The 14307-nt window shown below is 39.4% G+C and overlaps 1 protein-coding gene across 14 annotated transcripts in view; it reads left to right on the forward strand.

Annotated features, from left to right (window-relative positions):
* Window positions 1-14307, forward strand: part of ACACA (acetyl-CoA carboxylase alpha) — a 335341-nt gene that overhangs the window by 175609 nt on the left and 145425 nt on the right. For all 14 annotated transcript variants that reach the window (XM_024234623.3, XM_054536750.2, XM_054536755.2 and 11 more), the window contains 2 exons: window positions 1038-1126; window positions 6502-6626. In XM_024234623.3, coding sequence (XP_024090391.1) covers window positions 1038-1126; window positions 6502-6626 — 214 coding nt within the window. The remainder of the gene's footprint in view (window positions 1-1037; window positions 1127-6501; window positions 6627-14307) is intronic.

Raw genomic sequence — 14307 nt, forward strand, 5'->3', positions numbered from 1 at the left:
CTGAATAGCTGGGACTACAGCTGTGCACCACCACATCCAGCTAATTTTTGTATTTTTAGAAGAGGTGGGGTTTTGCCATGTTGCCCAGGCTCATCTCAAACTCTTGGGCTCAAATGATCCACCCGCCTCGGCCTCCCAAACTGTTGGGATTACAGGCATGAGCCACTGCGTCCAGCCTGTCAATTAATAAGGCACAGAAATTTTGTTGTTTTCTTTTTCCTTGCCATTTTGATGAAGCTCCTAATTTTTCTTCTGTCACAGGGCCCAGTATGACATTTTTTCTTCTTAGCTTATGGAGCCTATTATATTAGGTTGGTGCAAAAGTAATTGTGGTTGTTGCTGTTAATACTAAAGGGATATTCACAGAGCATATTTATTTATTTATTTATTTATTTATTTATTTTGGAGACAGGGTCTCACACTGTCATCCAGGTTGTAGTACAGTAGCACAATCTCAGCTCACTGCAACCTCCACCTCCCAGGCTCAAGCAATCCTCCCACCTTAGCCTCTTGAGTAGCTGGGACTACAGTCACATGCTACCATGCTTGGCTAAATTTTTTGTATTTTTTGTAGATAAGAGGTTTTGCCATATTGCTTAGGCTGGTCTGGAGCTCCTAGACTCAAGTGAGCCTCCTGCCTTGGCCTCCCAAAGTTCTGGGATTGCAGATGTGAGCTACGGCACCCGGCCTCACAGAACGCTTTTAACTTTAAGATACTTATAAATTTTTCAGATATCTCAGCCATTTCAAGAGTATGGTAATAATTTCTACTTAGCAGTAGGAACTGAATCAAGGTGTTGGTAGGCGGGGCTATGCAGGGTTTTGTTGTCTTTTCTTTATTAAAAAAGGTCTTGTCTATAGTGAGATTTCTTTTAGACTTAGAATTTAAGTTAATTTTGTAGTTCATTTTAGGCTGTTCTTTATTCAGAGGGAAAGCAGTTCAGTGGAATGTCGTGGAGGTAAATTTGGCCTTTGGGTTTATTGCTTAATAGTGTTGGATTGTCAGGTTTTCCAGTGGAGACTTTCTATTTGCCTAGGTACCGAAGTGGCATCCGAGGCCACATGAAGGCTGTGGTGATGGATCTGCTCCGGCAGTACCTGCGAGTAGAGACACAATTCCAGAATGGTAAGCCTCTTCCTGAGGACTCTCTAGCTAAGAAAGCGTTGATTCTGATAACCAACCCAAACTATCCCTATAGGACTGTGTAAGAGCTAAGCCCCCTCCTGTCAACAGCACTTCCCATTAATAAACAGTCTCCTATCACTACTCCCTTAAAAACTAAACCTCTTTATCCACTAGCTCTAAAGAAAGAACAACGAAACACAGCTTGATGAAATTAGGAATCCAGTGTGCTTCTGAGAAAGGTCTGAAGTAATTTTTCTAATAGAGATTACCATTCCTGTTTATATCTTTTTGACCTTGTATAGTGTAAGTTGGTTGAGTCATCACAGGCTGAAATTGAGAAAACCATATCTGAAGAGCTTGATTCTTGGCAACTAATCCATGAATTGAACGAGAGGCATCTAGGAAGAGCAAGTTCAGATTTTCCAGTACTTTTTAGTATATCATTTAGGTGGACTTTATCCCTGGCTTTCTCTGAAGAGCTTCACTAAATGATAAATTGTCTCTTAAGTGTGAAATAACCTTGGCTAAAATTTTAAAGCTGTGTACTGCTGACATTGCTTCCTGCCACAAGATGGCAGTGAAACATCACAGAATTTGAAACATTATCTGAAATTTGAAACATTTTCCTTTATCTGCTCCTTTTCACTTCCTTTAAAAGCAGCCTGTGCTACTTATGACTAGCAAAAATCCTCATGTAGATATCAGCAAACCGCATCCAATAACATACAAAATAATACATAACAACCAAGTTGGCTTTATCCCACGCATTCAAGGTTGACCAGTTTGGAGAAAGTCAATTAATATAATTTATCATGAAATAGATGAAAGGAGGAAAAACATGCTCATTATCTCAAGACAACAGGGTGTGGAGAGAGGGAGCATTTGACAAAATTTAACATCCATTCATGACAAACTCTTGGAAACTAGGGGTGAAATGGAACTTTTAAAATCTTGCAAAAGGGACCCACAAAAAAATCTGCAGGATACATCATGCATTATGGTAAAACGTTGAAAACATTATCTTTAAGATTAGGAATAAGACAAGGATGCCTGCTGTCACTACTTCTATTCAGCATTATAGTGGATGTCCTAGCCAGTGCAGTAAGACAAGGAAAAGAATTAAAGGGTATAAGAGCTAGAAAGTAATAAAGCAATATATCTACCATTATTAAATATGATAGGGTGTCTCTTTAGAAAGCCTCAAAGGATTCACAGATTGATTATTAAATTATTTAAAATCTAACATGATTGCTAAATACAAAAGTCAACATACAAAATTCAACAGTATTTGTTTACAGTAGAGCAATTGTTTAGAAAAGCAGTTCAGGAAAAAAAAAAAATAGCAGGCTAGATGAGGTGGCTCACGCTTGTCATCTTAGCACTTTGGGAGGCCAGGACAGGAGGATTACTTGAGGCCAGGAGTTTGATACCAGCCTTGGCAATATAGTGAGACCCCATCTCTACAAAAACGTAAAAACAATTAGCCAGGCATGATGGCACATGCCTATAGTCTTACCTACTCAAGAGGCTGAAACAAGAGGATTGCCTGAGCCCGGGGTTTCAAGGGTGCAGTGAGCTATGATTGTACCACTGCACTCAGCCCAGGCAACAGAGCAAGACCCTGTCTCTAAATAATTAATTAATTAGTTGATAAAATAGCAACCCAAAAGATGAAATACTAAGGAGTAAATCTAACAAAAAATGTGCAAGACTCTTTTGGAGAAAATTATAATCAAGAATATTATAATAGTAAAGAAGATTTAAATAAATTATCAAGGTCTTAAATTGGAACGTACACTATTAGGTGCTGATTCTTCCTAAATTCATCTGTAGATTGACATTTCAATAAAAATTCTCTTAGTGTATTTGTAATGCTAATTATAAAATTTCCATAAAAGACAAGTCTCACAATAACCAAGATGCTTCCAAAGAAATACAAGGTGAAAAGATTTGCCTAATCAGATATCAAGATTTAATATAAAGCCATATTAATTAAGAAATTGTGAGATAGGTGTAGGGATAGATTTATAGATCAGTGGAACCTAATGACCCAGAAACAGATCCAGCCATATATGAAAACTTATTTTATGATAGAGGAGGCATTGTAGATCATGAGGAAAGGACAGATTTTTTTTTTTCAATAAATGATACCAGCACAATGGGTTATTCATTTAAAAAAAAAAAAAGGGAGAGAAAGAAATGGAATCCCTATCTTATACCTATACACAAAAATCAATTCCTGGTAAATTAAAGACTTAAATATGAACTAAAGAGGTGAAGCTGTTAAATGGTTAGAATATCGTTATAACCTCAGGATAGGAAGATTTTGTTGTATAAGACACAGCACGTACAAACTACAAAAGAAAAGACTGATTATTTAAACTCCACTCAAGAACTTCTGTTCATCAAAATACATCATAAGGAGACTGAAAAGCCTGTAATCCTAGCACTTTCGGAGGCCAAGGCCAGCAGATTGCTTGAGCCCAGGAGTTCGAGACCAGCCTGGGCAGCATAGCAAGACCCCGTCTCTAAAAAAATACAAAAATTAGCCAGGTGTAGTGGTATGTGCCTGTAGTCCTGGCTTCTTGGGAGGCTCAGGTTGGAGGATCGCCTGAGCCTGGGGAGGTCGAGGCTGCAGTGAGCCGTGATTGCATCACTGCACTCCAGCCCCGTTGACAGAGCAGGACACAGTCTCCAAAAAAAGAGAGACTGAAAATATAAGCTACAAAGTGTGAGAAGATATTTACAAAATATATACCTAAAAAATAATTAGAAGTATCTAGAGAATTGGTATGAATCATCAAGTTAAAGACATCCTAATAGAGAAATGGGCAAAAGATATAGAAAGATATTTTACAGAAGAAGTACAAATAATTTATAAACTTACACAAAGATGCTCAATCCCATTAGTAATTAGAGTCATATGAACCAAAACCACAATGAGAGTGGCAAAAATTTAAAAGTCACATCATCATCTTCATTGCTTCTGTACATGGAAGTACAAATTGGTATACCACTTTGGTAACAGTTGGTCAGTACCTAATAAAGTTGAACTTATTTGTATTCTTTAACCTAGTAATTTTACTCCTAGAAAATATACTCTAGAGAAACTATTACATGTTTACTAGGAGACATATACAGGAGTATTTGTGACAGCACTGTTCATAATCTCAAAAAAGACAAGAAACAATCTAAATATACATAGGTACAGTGGATCATTGAAGTCTGGTATATTCCTACCATGGATTACTATGCAGCAGTGGAAACGGATGCACCAAGGCATACACACTGAACAAAAGGATGAATCTCAAAAATACAATGTTAAGGAAAAGAAATGGTAAAGTGATGCCATTTTTTTCAGGTTCAAAAACCAGGAAAATTAAGCTATACGTACATTGGTGATAAAAGTTAAGAAAAACAAAAGAATAATTAACATAAAATTCAGCTTAGTAGTTGTTTCTGAGGAGGGGTACGCAGGGGTCTTCAAAGATACTAGAGATGTTCTATTAAAATTTAATAGCTTTAAAATAACACATGGGTGTTTATTTCAACTGATACCATATATTCTATATATTCTTCTGTATATATATTTCATAATTAAACTGTTTTGTTTTGTTTTTTGTTTTGTGTGTGTTGTTCTTTATTTTTTGAGATGGAGTCTCACTCTGACACCCAAGTTGGAGTGCAGTGGTGCAGTCTCCGCTCACTGCAACTTTCGCCTCCTGGGTTCAAGCGATTCTTCTGCCTCAGCCTCCTGTGTAGCTGGGATTATAGGTGTGTACCACCATGCCTGGCTAATTTTTGTATTTTTAGTAGAGATGGGTTTTCACCCTGTTGGCCAGGCTGGTCTCAAACGCCTGACCTCAAGTGATCCACCCGCCTTGGCTGCCCAAAGTGCTAGGATTACAGGGGTGAGCCACCGTGCCCAGCCAATTAAATGTTTTAAAAAAAGAGTGTCTTGGTATGCAGGATCTTCTAAGTAAAAAAAAAAAACAAGAAAGTATCATTGCTTTCTTTCTGTTAATGTCTCCCCTCACCCCGGGTAAATGTGTTCTTTTTATTTCCCCTGGTCCTATTGCCAAAGTTTATTTGTGTTGTCACTTCAAAGCTAAGTCTTGGTAGAGAAAAATATTAATACACGACAGCTAATTTTTAAACAGCTTCCCTTTTGGTCTAAATGTGTCTTTTATGAAATTGGCAGCTCTCTCGATATTATAGTCCATTGTTTTTCAAATATAATTTTATTTGGAAAAAAATTGCTTATGTCAATCTCTAATATTTAGAATAATTAAAAGCCTGGTTACACTGGTCCAGTGTACTCAATGTTCTAGGAAACCACGATAATGCAGTTGAACGTCACTATTCTGACTTGTAACTTAACATGGAATCTGAACTGAGGTGATAATCCTTTACTGTGTTCGTGATTTCATAAAATTCTGACCCTTGAGAATATTCAAACACTAATTCCTCTTTACTTGGAAATTTAATTCTGAGGTAAGCTGTTTTCTAAAGAACTGAATATTACTTATATCCCATGGCAGATATCACTACAGTGTACCAGAGGCTTATGCTTCTGTTGTAAAACATAGCTTTCCTACTCAGAACTAACCTGCCCCTGGTGGCCTTATGGAAGGCAAGTGAAAATATGCATAACTTTAGTCTCCCTACAGACCTTTTGACTTAATGCAAGGTTCTCCTTGATCTATACCTTGGGTTGGATTTGGCGTTCCTAGGCATTGCTTAGCTGTTTCAGGGACTAACAGAAGAAAATGTTGATTCCAGGGGTAGCAGTCACACTTCTCATGGATATTGCTAAGTTTGATGTGGTTTTATTTTTTGAGCTAAAACTGTTCCTACTGGTTAGGGTCAACTATTTTCTGCAAGTCAAACATGGAATCAGAATCTCAAGCTCTGGGGGAGACCTTAAAGATCATTAAGTTTAATGATATTTACATTTCTTTTTAAACAGCAGAAATTTCTCTTCTAAAGAAATCATGAGAGAGTTTAGAGTAAGATTGGGGTTTGAGTTATTCCCAGTCTTTCAGTCTTTAAGGCACACCCACCTCCCCAATTTTTAAAAAATTTAATGAAAATTGAGGCCCAGAGAGGTAAAATGATTTGCCCAGGAGCACACAGTAAATTGCTAATAGAACTAGGCCTTGAACCCAGATCTTATATCCAAATTGCCTGACTCCTAGTCCAGTGTTCCTTTTACTAAATCGCATTGCCAGTTTCTGTACAAATCCATCCAAGAAAATCCTTATGATGTTTCTTCTCACTGCTCATCTCATAAATTATAGACAGTACAAAACAAATAGCATGTAAATGTGAACATTTATACATGGGTGAGAACCAGTTCTTTTCATGGTGTGCAGGTCACTATGACAAATGTGTATTCGCCCTCCGGGAAGAGAATAAAAGTGACATGAACACTGTACTGAACTACATCTTCTCTCACGCTCAAGTCACCAAGAAGAATCTTCTGGTCACAATGCTTATTGTGAGTACCATTTTTCAGAACTTGTAAGGACCGTCAGTGATATGCAAAAAGTATTTTTTCCTTTTGATGGCTATGGCCAGAGAAAAAAACTACTGCCTTTTATAATTATGGGATGAGTGGGGCTTGAGCTGTGGATTAACAGTTTCTCACATCTTTGTCCTTGGTCTGAAGGAACCTGCTTTAGTGAGAAAATGACTCTTCTGGCCATTATGCATATACTCATTCACAGGAACTTATACCTCCTAACTCTGTTTAGAAATGCCCCGTGCTTCGCCATTCCTGTGGTCATCATGACAGCAGCTTTAAAATTTCATCTTATTTAGCCAATATATTCTAATTTTAACTCTTGTTCCGTAGATACAAGCAATGGCTCTCATGTCAAACTTGAAAAAAAAAAAAAATTAGAAATCCAGCACTCCCCCTCCCTGACCAGAGAAATTTAAATGTATTCTGCATCTTCATTGGTCCCTTTTTATTTACATTGAAAATCTAAGCTCGGATTATTGTATTGGTAGTAAATGTATGATTTTTTTTCCCCATAACTTAGTAAAATAAGAATTAGTAGGAAATAGGAATAGGGAGTGAGCCTGGTAAGTTTGATGAGAGCTAATGTGCATTTGGCCAGTGGGTGGAATTTTTGTGGGCTGAAGGATTTTTAAAGATGACTTGCAAGTCCTTCACTCCTAGCTCATTCTGGTTGAGTTAGTTGTAGGAATTAGTACAGTAGGACTATTCCTAGAGTCCCTCACCCCATGGTCCTGAGCATTTGCCTTGCTTGCTGCATGCCTGTCTTTTTGGGGACTATAGTGCCTTTTCACTCCTGGAGTTTTCTTTTTTGTCTCTTTGTGGAATTGGGATTCTTGGTACATTAATTACATCATTTTTTCATGGAGGAAAAAAACATACATCTTCATAGCTATTTTTTATTTCTTACTTCGGAATGAAGGGAAACTATCTACCATACACCTCTGATTAACAAGAGTGCCACTCATTCAGTTATCTGCCTAGCTGGTTAACTCTAAATCATATAACATTTTTTAGAATAGCCACTTTAAAAAATATGTAATTGTAGGGAGAGTTCATTGCCTTTGCTACCCTAGAATGGCTAGATGGTGGGGAAACGAGAAGATGCATTTGAGAGGGAAAAATATATATATCAGTACAATGTAATACTTCAACTTCCCCCAAGCGAACAGGTTTCAGCTAAGAAATGATATAATCTATGGCAACTTGCTAATTTTTTTTGTCAGTCAAAAGAAGGAAGAAAGACTATTTAGATTTTTTTTTTTAATTTAATGAAAGGATTGTTAAATCTCATTTGGATAAAGCCAAGACTTTCTGTCAGAAAAGGGTAATTATGAGGAGGGTAGAAGAATCTGTCAGTTTGGACCTAGAATGGGGTGGAATTTGCCTTTATAGGAAGCTAATTATGGTGAGTTTTTCTTTTTATTGTGATTACGTTTTTAAGAACTTAACAGTTTTCTGCACTAAAAATAGACCAAAGCCTAGAATCCTTGGAGCAGCAGAAGAGTAATGATTGTCCAAGACTGTCGCTGGGTTTCTTAAATTCTAATTTGTAAGATATAGGGGCTCAGCTCGCTCCTTTTGCGGAGTGATTGTAAGTAACGCTTGCCTTAAGAATCTCATTATTGGAACACGGAGCCATATTTCCTCTGAGAATTCTGGAGTAGCTTTGAGCCGGGGCTGTTCATTTCTCAAGTAATCACGCTGGTGTGATGGAGAGAGAAAATGGCAGCTGTTCGGAGCTCAGGCCTTCAATTTTCTTCAGAGTCCAGTCACTCAAGTGTGTAATTACACGGGGGGTGCTGCAGAGGCATTGGGCCCTGTCAGAGAACTGGTTTGAGGCTTTGCTTTCTGCTTTTGCCCGTCAGGACAGGCAGAAGCCAATGGGACTCTGACTTTCCACGCTGTTCTTTTTTTCTCCCACCTTGTCATCCTGATTACTTCTTACCTGCATGGATAGTACCCAAACTTTCTTTCCAACAGGCTGAGCTCTTTAGAGAAAGGAGCTGTTTCAGAGTTTGAGTTTGGGTGAATAGGATGGAGGAGGAGGAGGACAAGGGGGACGGGAAGAGGAGGAGGAGGAGGAGGAGGAGAAGGACGGTTGAACATGTGAACCAGGAAGCCATATTTGTCCTTTTCTTTATTTTGGTGTCATTACATTTTTCTTTAAAAAAAACAAAAACAAAATGAGACCCAGTAAACATAAGAGGATCTGTAAGCTTTCATGTCACTAATTTCTTTTCAAATATCAGTTGTTTTCCTTTCATCTTAGAGATTTGGAAATCAAGAAGTTAATGATATGATCAAGCTCAGGGCCAGCTAGCAGTGACTTATGGAACATGGGTAAAAGCTCAAGACGGTGCTCTTTTCTGATCTGATGTTACTGAATGCCAGACATGTCTTCCTCTTTTCCTCTTTGACAAGGCTTAGCTGCTCCCCCTTCCTTCTTCCTCTCCCTCCTCCTCTCCCACGTCTGCATTAATGGTAGTAGCTGGTAAGAGCCATTTTGGTTGTTTGGATTATTCTTTCCTCGGATCTTAGTGTCTTTTACAGATGTCACCTGCACATGGTAGCACTTCGACTCCCCCAGCTTGTGTTCTCTGCTGGTTCCCCTTTCTTTGCATATCTTGTCTTCCTGATTGATGGTTATGTGCCCAGTATTCCATTCTCTGCTTTCTAGAAGTAGGAATGTTGATAGTATGCTTTGCTGAGCTAGATGATGATTTTTGGGGCTTTTGAACATACAGGGAGGGAGGTATCAAGAAAATCAGGCTTCCATGAGTCAATGTCATGGGATATGCGTTGCTCTAGTAAAGAGGTACCTTTATCCTCTCCAGGTGTTAGCATAACTTGCCCAGTGGTAACTTGCCTCATGGACTGTCAGGCAGATTTCTGGTAATCTTTAACTCTGTCTGGAAAGCAAAGTAGCAGGTAAAAGGCTAAAGTCCTAGCAGGTTTCCTCCATTTAAAGGGACATTGTAACACAATTTAACACAAAGTCTGGAAGACCAATAGTACATTTATTTTTTGAAAGCTCTTCTTATTTCTTAAATTTAACTTTATAGGAAAAAGCTTAGAACTCAGAACATTGTTTATGTTTGCTTAGAGATATTTAAGGAACTCTTTAATCTTTAGCCAGATTAAGCTAATTGGTACAAATACAAAGTATCAACATCTTCATAGCTGTCTAGATGGCAATGTACATATCTTCTAGCCACCTTGATGGTAAGTAGTCTTCCCCTCACTGCTTGTAACTTATTTTTGATATGGTCCACATGAACATGCTATAAACCATGCTTCTGTATGAGTAATACCATGCCTATGAACCCCTGATTTGGTTTAGATGGGGAGAATTTATGATGCTGATCAGCACCTTTCCTTCCTCCACTTAACCTGACTGCAAATAATTTTGTCCAATATGTAAATAAAGAAGAAAAGTCTTTCTCAGTGATTCCACGTTCACTGATTAAGGGTGATATTAACAATTGTTAAACTTACCCTATGACATTTTTTGGGATGTCAAAAAGTGCAGATATAACTAGAAGAAGCTACCAGTTCGTTGCTGATACTGGGTTTAGTGCCTACCCGGCTGAACAATAGTTAATGTCTTGAGGACATTACACATAAGGTCACATTCTTTTCGTTTTGAATTGCCTTCTAAGATCAAGTTGGACTATGTTGGTTTCTTCTGTCAGTCAACTATGTAACTTTGGCTATGCTTTTTTTTTTTTTTTTTAATTAAAGATGTGGTCTCACTGTGTTGCCTGGGCTGCTGTCAAACTTCTGTGCTCAAACAGTCTTGGCCTCCCAAAATGCTGGGACTACAGGCATGAGCCACTGTGCCCAGCCTTGGCTATGGGTTTAACATTTTATCATGTTTGTTGTATTTCTGCAAATTCGAACTATTTCCTATAGTTAGCTACCATCTAGGTCAAAAGTAAAAGCAAGAAATAACTGTTTTGTACCAGTATGGCTGAATAATAATTTTCACTTCGTTTTATGACTCTGGACAGTTGGAACAGACCTTTGGTTGGTGGATTGGGACGCCAGATTTTTGCAAGTGACCTGTAATCCCAAAATCAGCAGGTTGGCTCTTTAAACAAACCTTTTTATGTTGACTAAACACATCTGCTGACCTAGACACCATCTAAAGGTATCCTTACAAAATGTTCACCAGGATTAGATGGTGATGTTGGTTTCTCCAGTTGCCCAAAAGAAGCCTGTCTCTAGGACAGAGGGTAATAAACTTCCTATTGGATGTTAGTTGGCATCTTAAGATAGGTGGTTCTGAAAAACCCTGATGTTTTCTTGCAGAACCTGAATCCTGTGTCTAGGTCAGGGACAAGACAGGGTTGAGGAAGTTATTCTATACATAATTTTCTGTTGCCAATTTTTTTCTAAGTATTAATGATGACAGTGGAGAAAATATTTGAATGGAAAACTTCCAAGTCAGAATAGACTAATGAAAATAGTGGTTAATTCATAGTGTTTGATAATTACTTCGCACTTATTTATTTATTTATTTTTTTTTTTTTTGAGATGGAGTTTCGCTCTTATTGCCCAGGCTGGAGTGCAATGGCGCGATCTTGGCTCACCACAACCTCTGCCTCCTGGGTTCAAGCAATTCTCCTGCCTCAGCCTCCTGAGTAGCTGGGATAACAGGCATGCACCACTGCGCCCAGTTAATTTTGTATTTTTAGTAGAGACGGGGTTTCTCCATGTTGGTCAGGCTGGTCTTGAACGCCTGACCTCAGGTGATCCACCCACCTTGGCCTCCCAAAGTGCTGGGATTACAGGTGTGAGCCACCGCACCCGGCCTTATTTATTTATTTTTATTTTATTTTATTTTATTTTGAGACGGAATTTCACTTATTGCCCAAGCTAGAGTGCAATGATGCAATCTCAGCTCACTGCAACCTCCACCTCCCGGGCAGTTCTCCGGCCTCAGCCTCCCAAGTAGCTGGGATGACAGGCATGCGCCACCACGCCCAGCTAGTTTTTTTGTATTTAGTAGAGATGGGGTTTCATCATGTTGGTCAGGCTGGTCTGGAACTGACCTCAGGTAATCCACCCGCCTCGGCCTCCCAAAGTGCTGGGATTACAGGCGTGAGCCACCACGCCCGGCCCACATTTATTTTTTCTAATCTCCATAGTTCGCTTTTCTTACACATACTGTTGCTTTTTCCTGAAGTGCTTTTTTGCTGCCTTTCTCTCATAGTGGAAAGATAAAATAAAAAAGTGGTTTTTTAAAAAAAGTGGTTTTGCGTGTTTTGCTTTGTTTTGTCTTTTAAGTTAGAACATTATCTGTAACTGCAAGGCGCGGCGGCTCACACCTGTAATCCCAGCACTTTGGGAGGCCGAGGCGGGCGGATCACAAGGTCAGGAGATCAAAACCATCCTGGTTAACACAGTGAAACCCCATCTCTACTAAAAACACAAAAAATTAGCCGGGCATGGTGGCGGGCGCCTGTAGTCCCAGCTGCTCGGGAGGCTGAGGCAGGAGAATGGCGTGAACCCCGGAGGCGGACCTTGCAGTGAGCCGAGATCGCGCCACTGCACTCCAGCCTGGGCAACAGAGCGAGACTCCGTCTAAAAAAAAAAAACAAAAAACCATGATCTGTAACTATGCAAGAGGATAATTCCATTTTTAAAAATTTTAGTTTAATCTCTAAAGGTAAACCTATATTTCCTTTAAAGGGAATGCATTCCATATCAAATCTGATACAGGTTGCGGAGGTGATTAGTGTTCTTTTTTTTTTTTTTCTTTTTGAGACGGAGTCTTCCTCTGTCGCCCAAGCTGGAGTGCAGTGGCGCGACCTCGGCTCACTGCAAGCTCCCCCTCCCGGGTTCACGCCATTCTCCTGCCTCAGCCTCCCGAGTAGCTGGGACTACAGGCGCCCACCACCACGCCCGGCTAATTTTTTTGTATTTTTAATAGAGACGGGGTTTCAACCGTGTTCTCCAGGATGGTCTCGATCTCCTGACCTCGCGATCCGCCCTCCTCGGCCTCCCGAAGTGCTGGGATTACAGGCGTGAGCCACCGCGCCCGGCCCTAGTGTTCTTATTTTGTCATGTTGGCTTTTGTTTTTAATGTTGAGACTTTAGTCTGGCTTTGTACAGAGGAGGTGAGTTGTGGCATTACCCAGTACACTTCTTATGTTTTTAGGCATTTTGGTGGGTCATTCCAATGATTTTAGTAAGTACCTCGGAAAGGAGTATGTTTGCTCTATTAAGCACATTAGGAAAGGGACTTAGGTAGGAAAAAATTATGTTGGTTTCCCTACCTACTGTTATCTATCAGTTCTTTCCTTCTGTCTTTCGATGGTCCTGTTTCTGGTAGTTTTACATATTCCTTTGAAATTCTGTTTTGCTCATTAGTTCTCAGCAAAAGGTGAGACTTACTTGCATTTTCTTTCTCCTGTTTGCTTTTATGCCTAGGATAGGTAGAACAGATTCTCTAATCTGTACTACCTGTTCAGTAGAACCTCTGGGTTTATCTTCACTTTAATAGCAGCTTTTATTTTTCTCACTCAGATGAGTGAATTATCTGGGTTAAATGGGTGAAAACAGTACTTGCACTTCCTTAATTATAAATCCCATCATATGTTTTATGACTCTGGACAGTCAGACCAGACCTCTGATTGGTGGATTAGGGAACCAGAATCTCATTCTATCATTTTCTTAAAAAAAAAAAAAAGGTTTGAGAAACCTTCCCAGCATAATGGCATTGAGTATTTCAAAAGTATTTACCTTGTGATGTGGAAGGTAGGGGTGTTGGAAAAAGCATGTCTTTTATTTATACTGCATTTATTTATACTTCTGTGATAAAAGTCTATAAAGAGTATCCCTGAGATGGGGAAGGTTAAGTATGAAATAGAAATTCTTCAAGAAAAGGGCTGATAATCAAAGTAGGGAGAAGATTAACATGCAGCAACAAGCAGGCCCTTTGGGTCTTCTTTCATGTCCCATTGGTAGTAGGGGGAGAATAAATATTTATTAAAATACAAAGGCAATTCTTAATTTTTTTTTTTTTTTTTTGAGACGGAGTCTCGCTCTGTTGCCCAGGCTGGAGTGCAGTGGCGCAATCTCAGCTCCCTGCAAGGTCCGCCTCCCGGGTTCACGCCATTCTCCTGCCTCAGTCTCCCGAGTAGCTGGGACTACAGGCGCCCGCCACCATGCCTGGCTAATTTTTTGTATTTTTAGTAGAGACGGGGTTTCACCGTGTTAGCCAGGATGGTCTTGACCTCATGATCCGCCCACCTCGGCCTCCCAAAGTGCTGAGACTATAGGTGTGAGCCACAGCGCCCAGCCTAAAAATTTTTTATTTTATTTATTTTTATTTTTTATTTTTAGAGATGGGGTCTCACCATGTTGCCTAGGCTGGTCTTGAACTCCTGGGCTCAAGCAGTCCTCCTGTCTTGACCTCCCAAAATGCTGGGATTACAGATGTGAGCCACCCTGCCCAGCCAAGGCAATTATCTAAAACTCCAAGTAGAGGTAGTGATATCTAAATGGATATATTTTATATGGTGTGGTGTTAATAATTACTACTACCAGTAGCTCTGTAAAATTCAAAAAGGACAGACATTTATAAAAACTGCATTTACAGTTTTTTCAGCTTAGATGGAAATTGCATGGATAATGGATGAATTTAGGG

This window comes from Pongo abelii, chromosome 19 (assembly GCF_028885655.2).
Source record: "Pongo abelii isolate AG06213 chromosome 19, NHGRI_mPonAbe1-v2.0_pri, whole genome shotgun sequence".
In the NCBI taxonomy this organism is placed as follows: Eukaryota; Metazoa; Chordata; class Mammalia; order Primates; family Hominidae; genus Pongo; species Pongo abelii.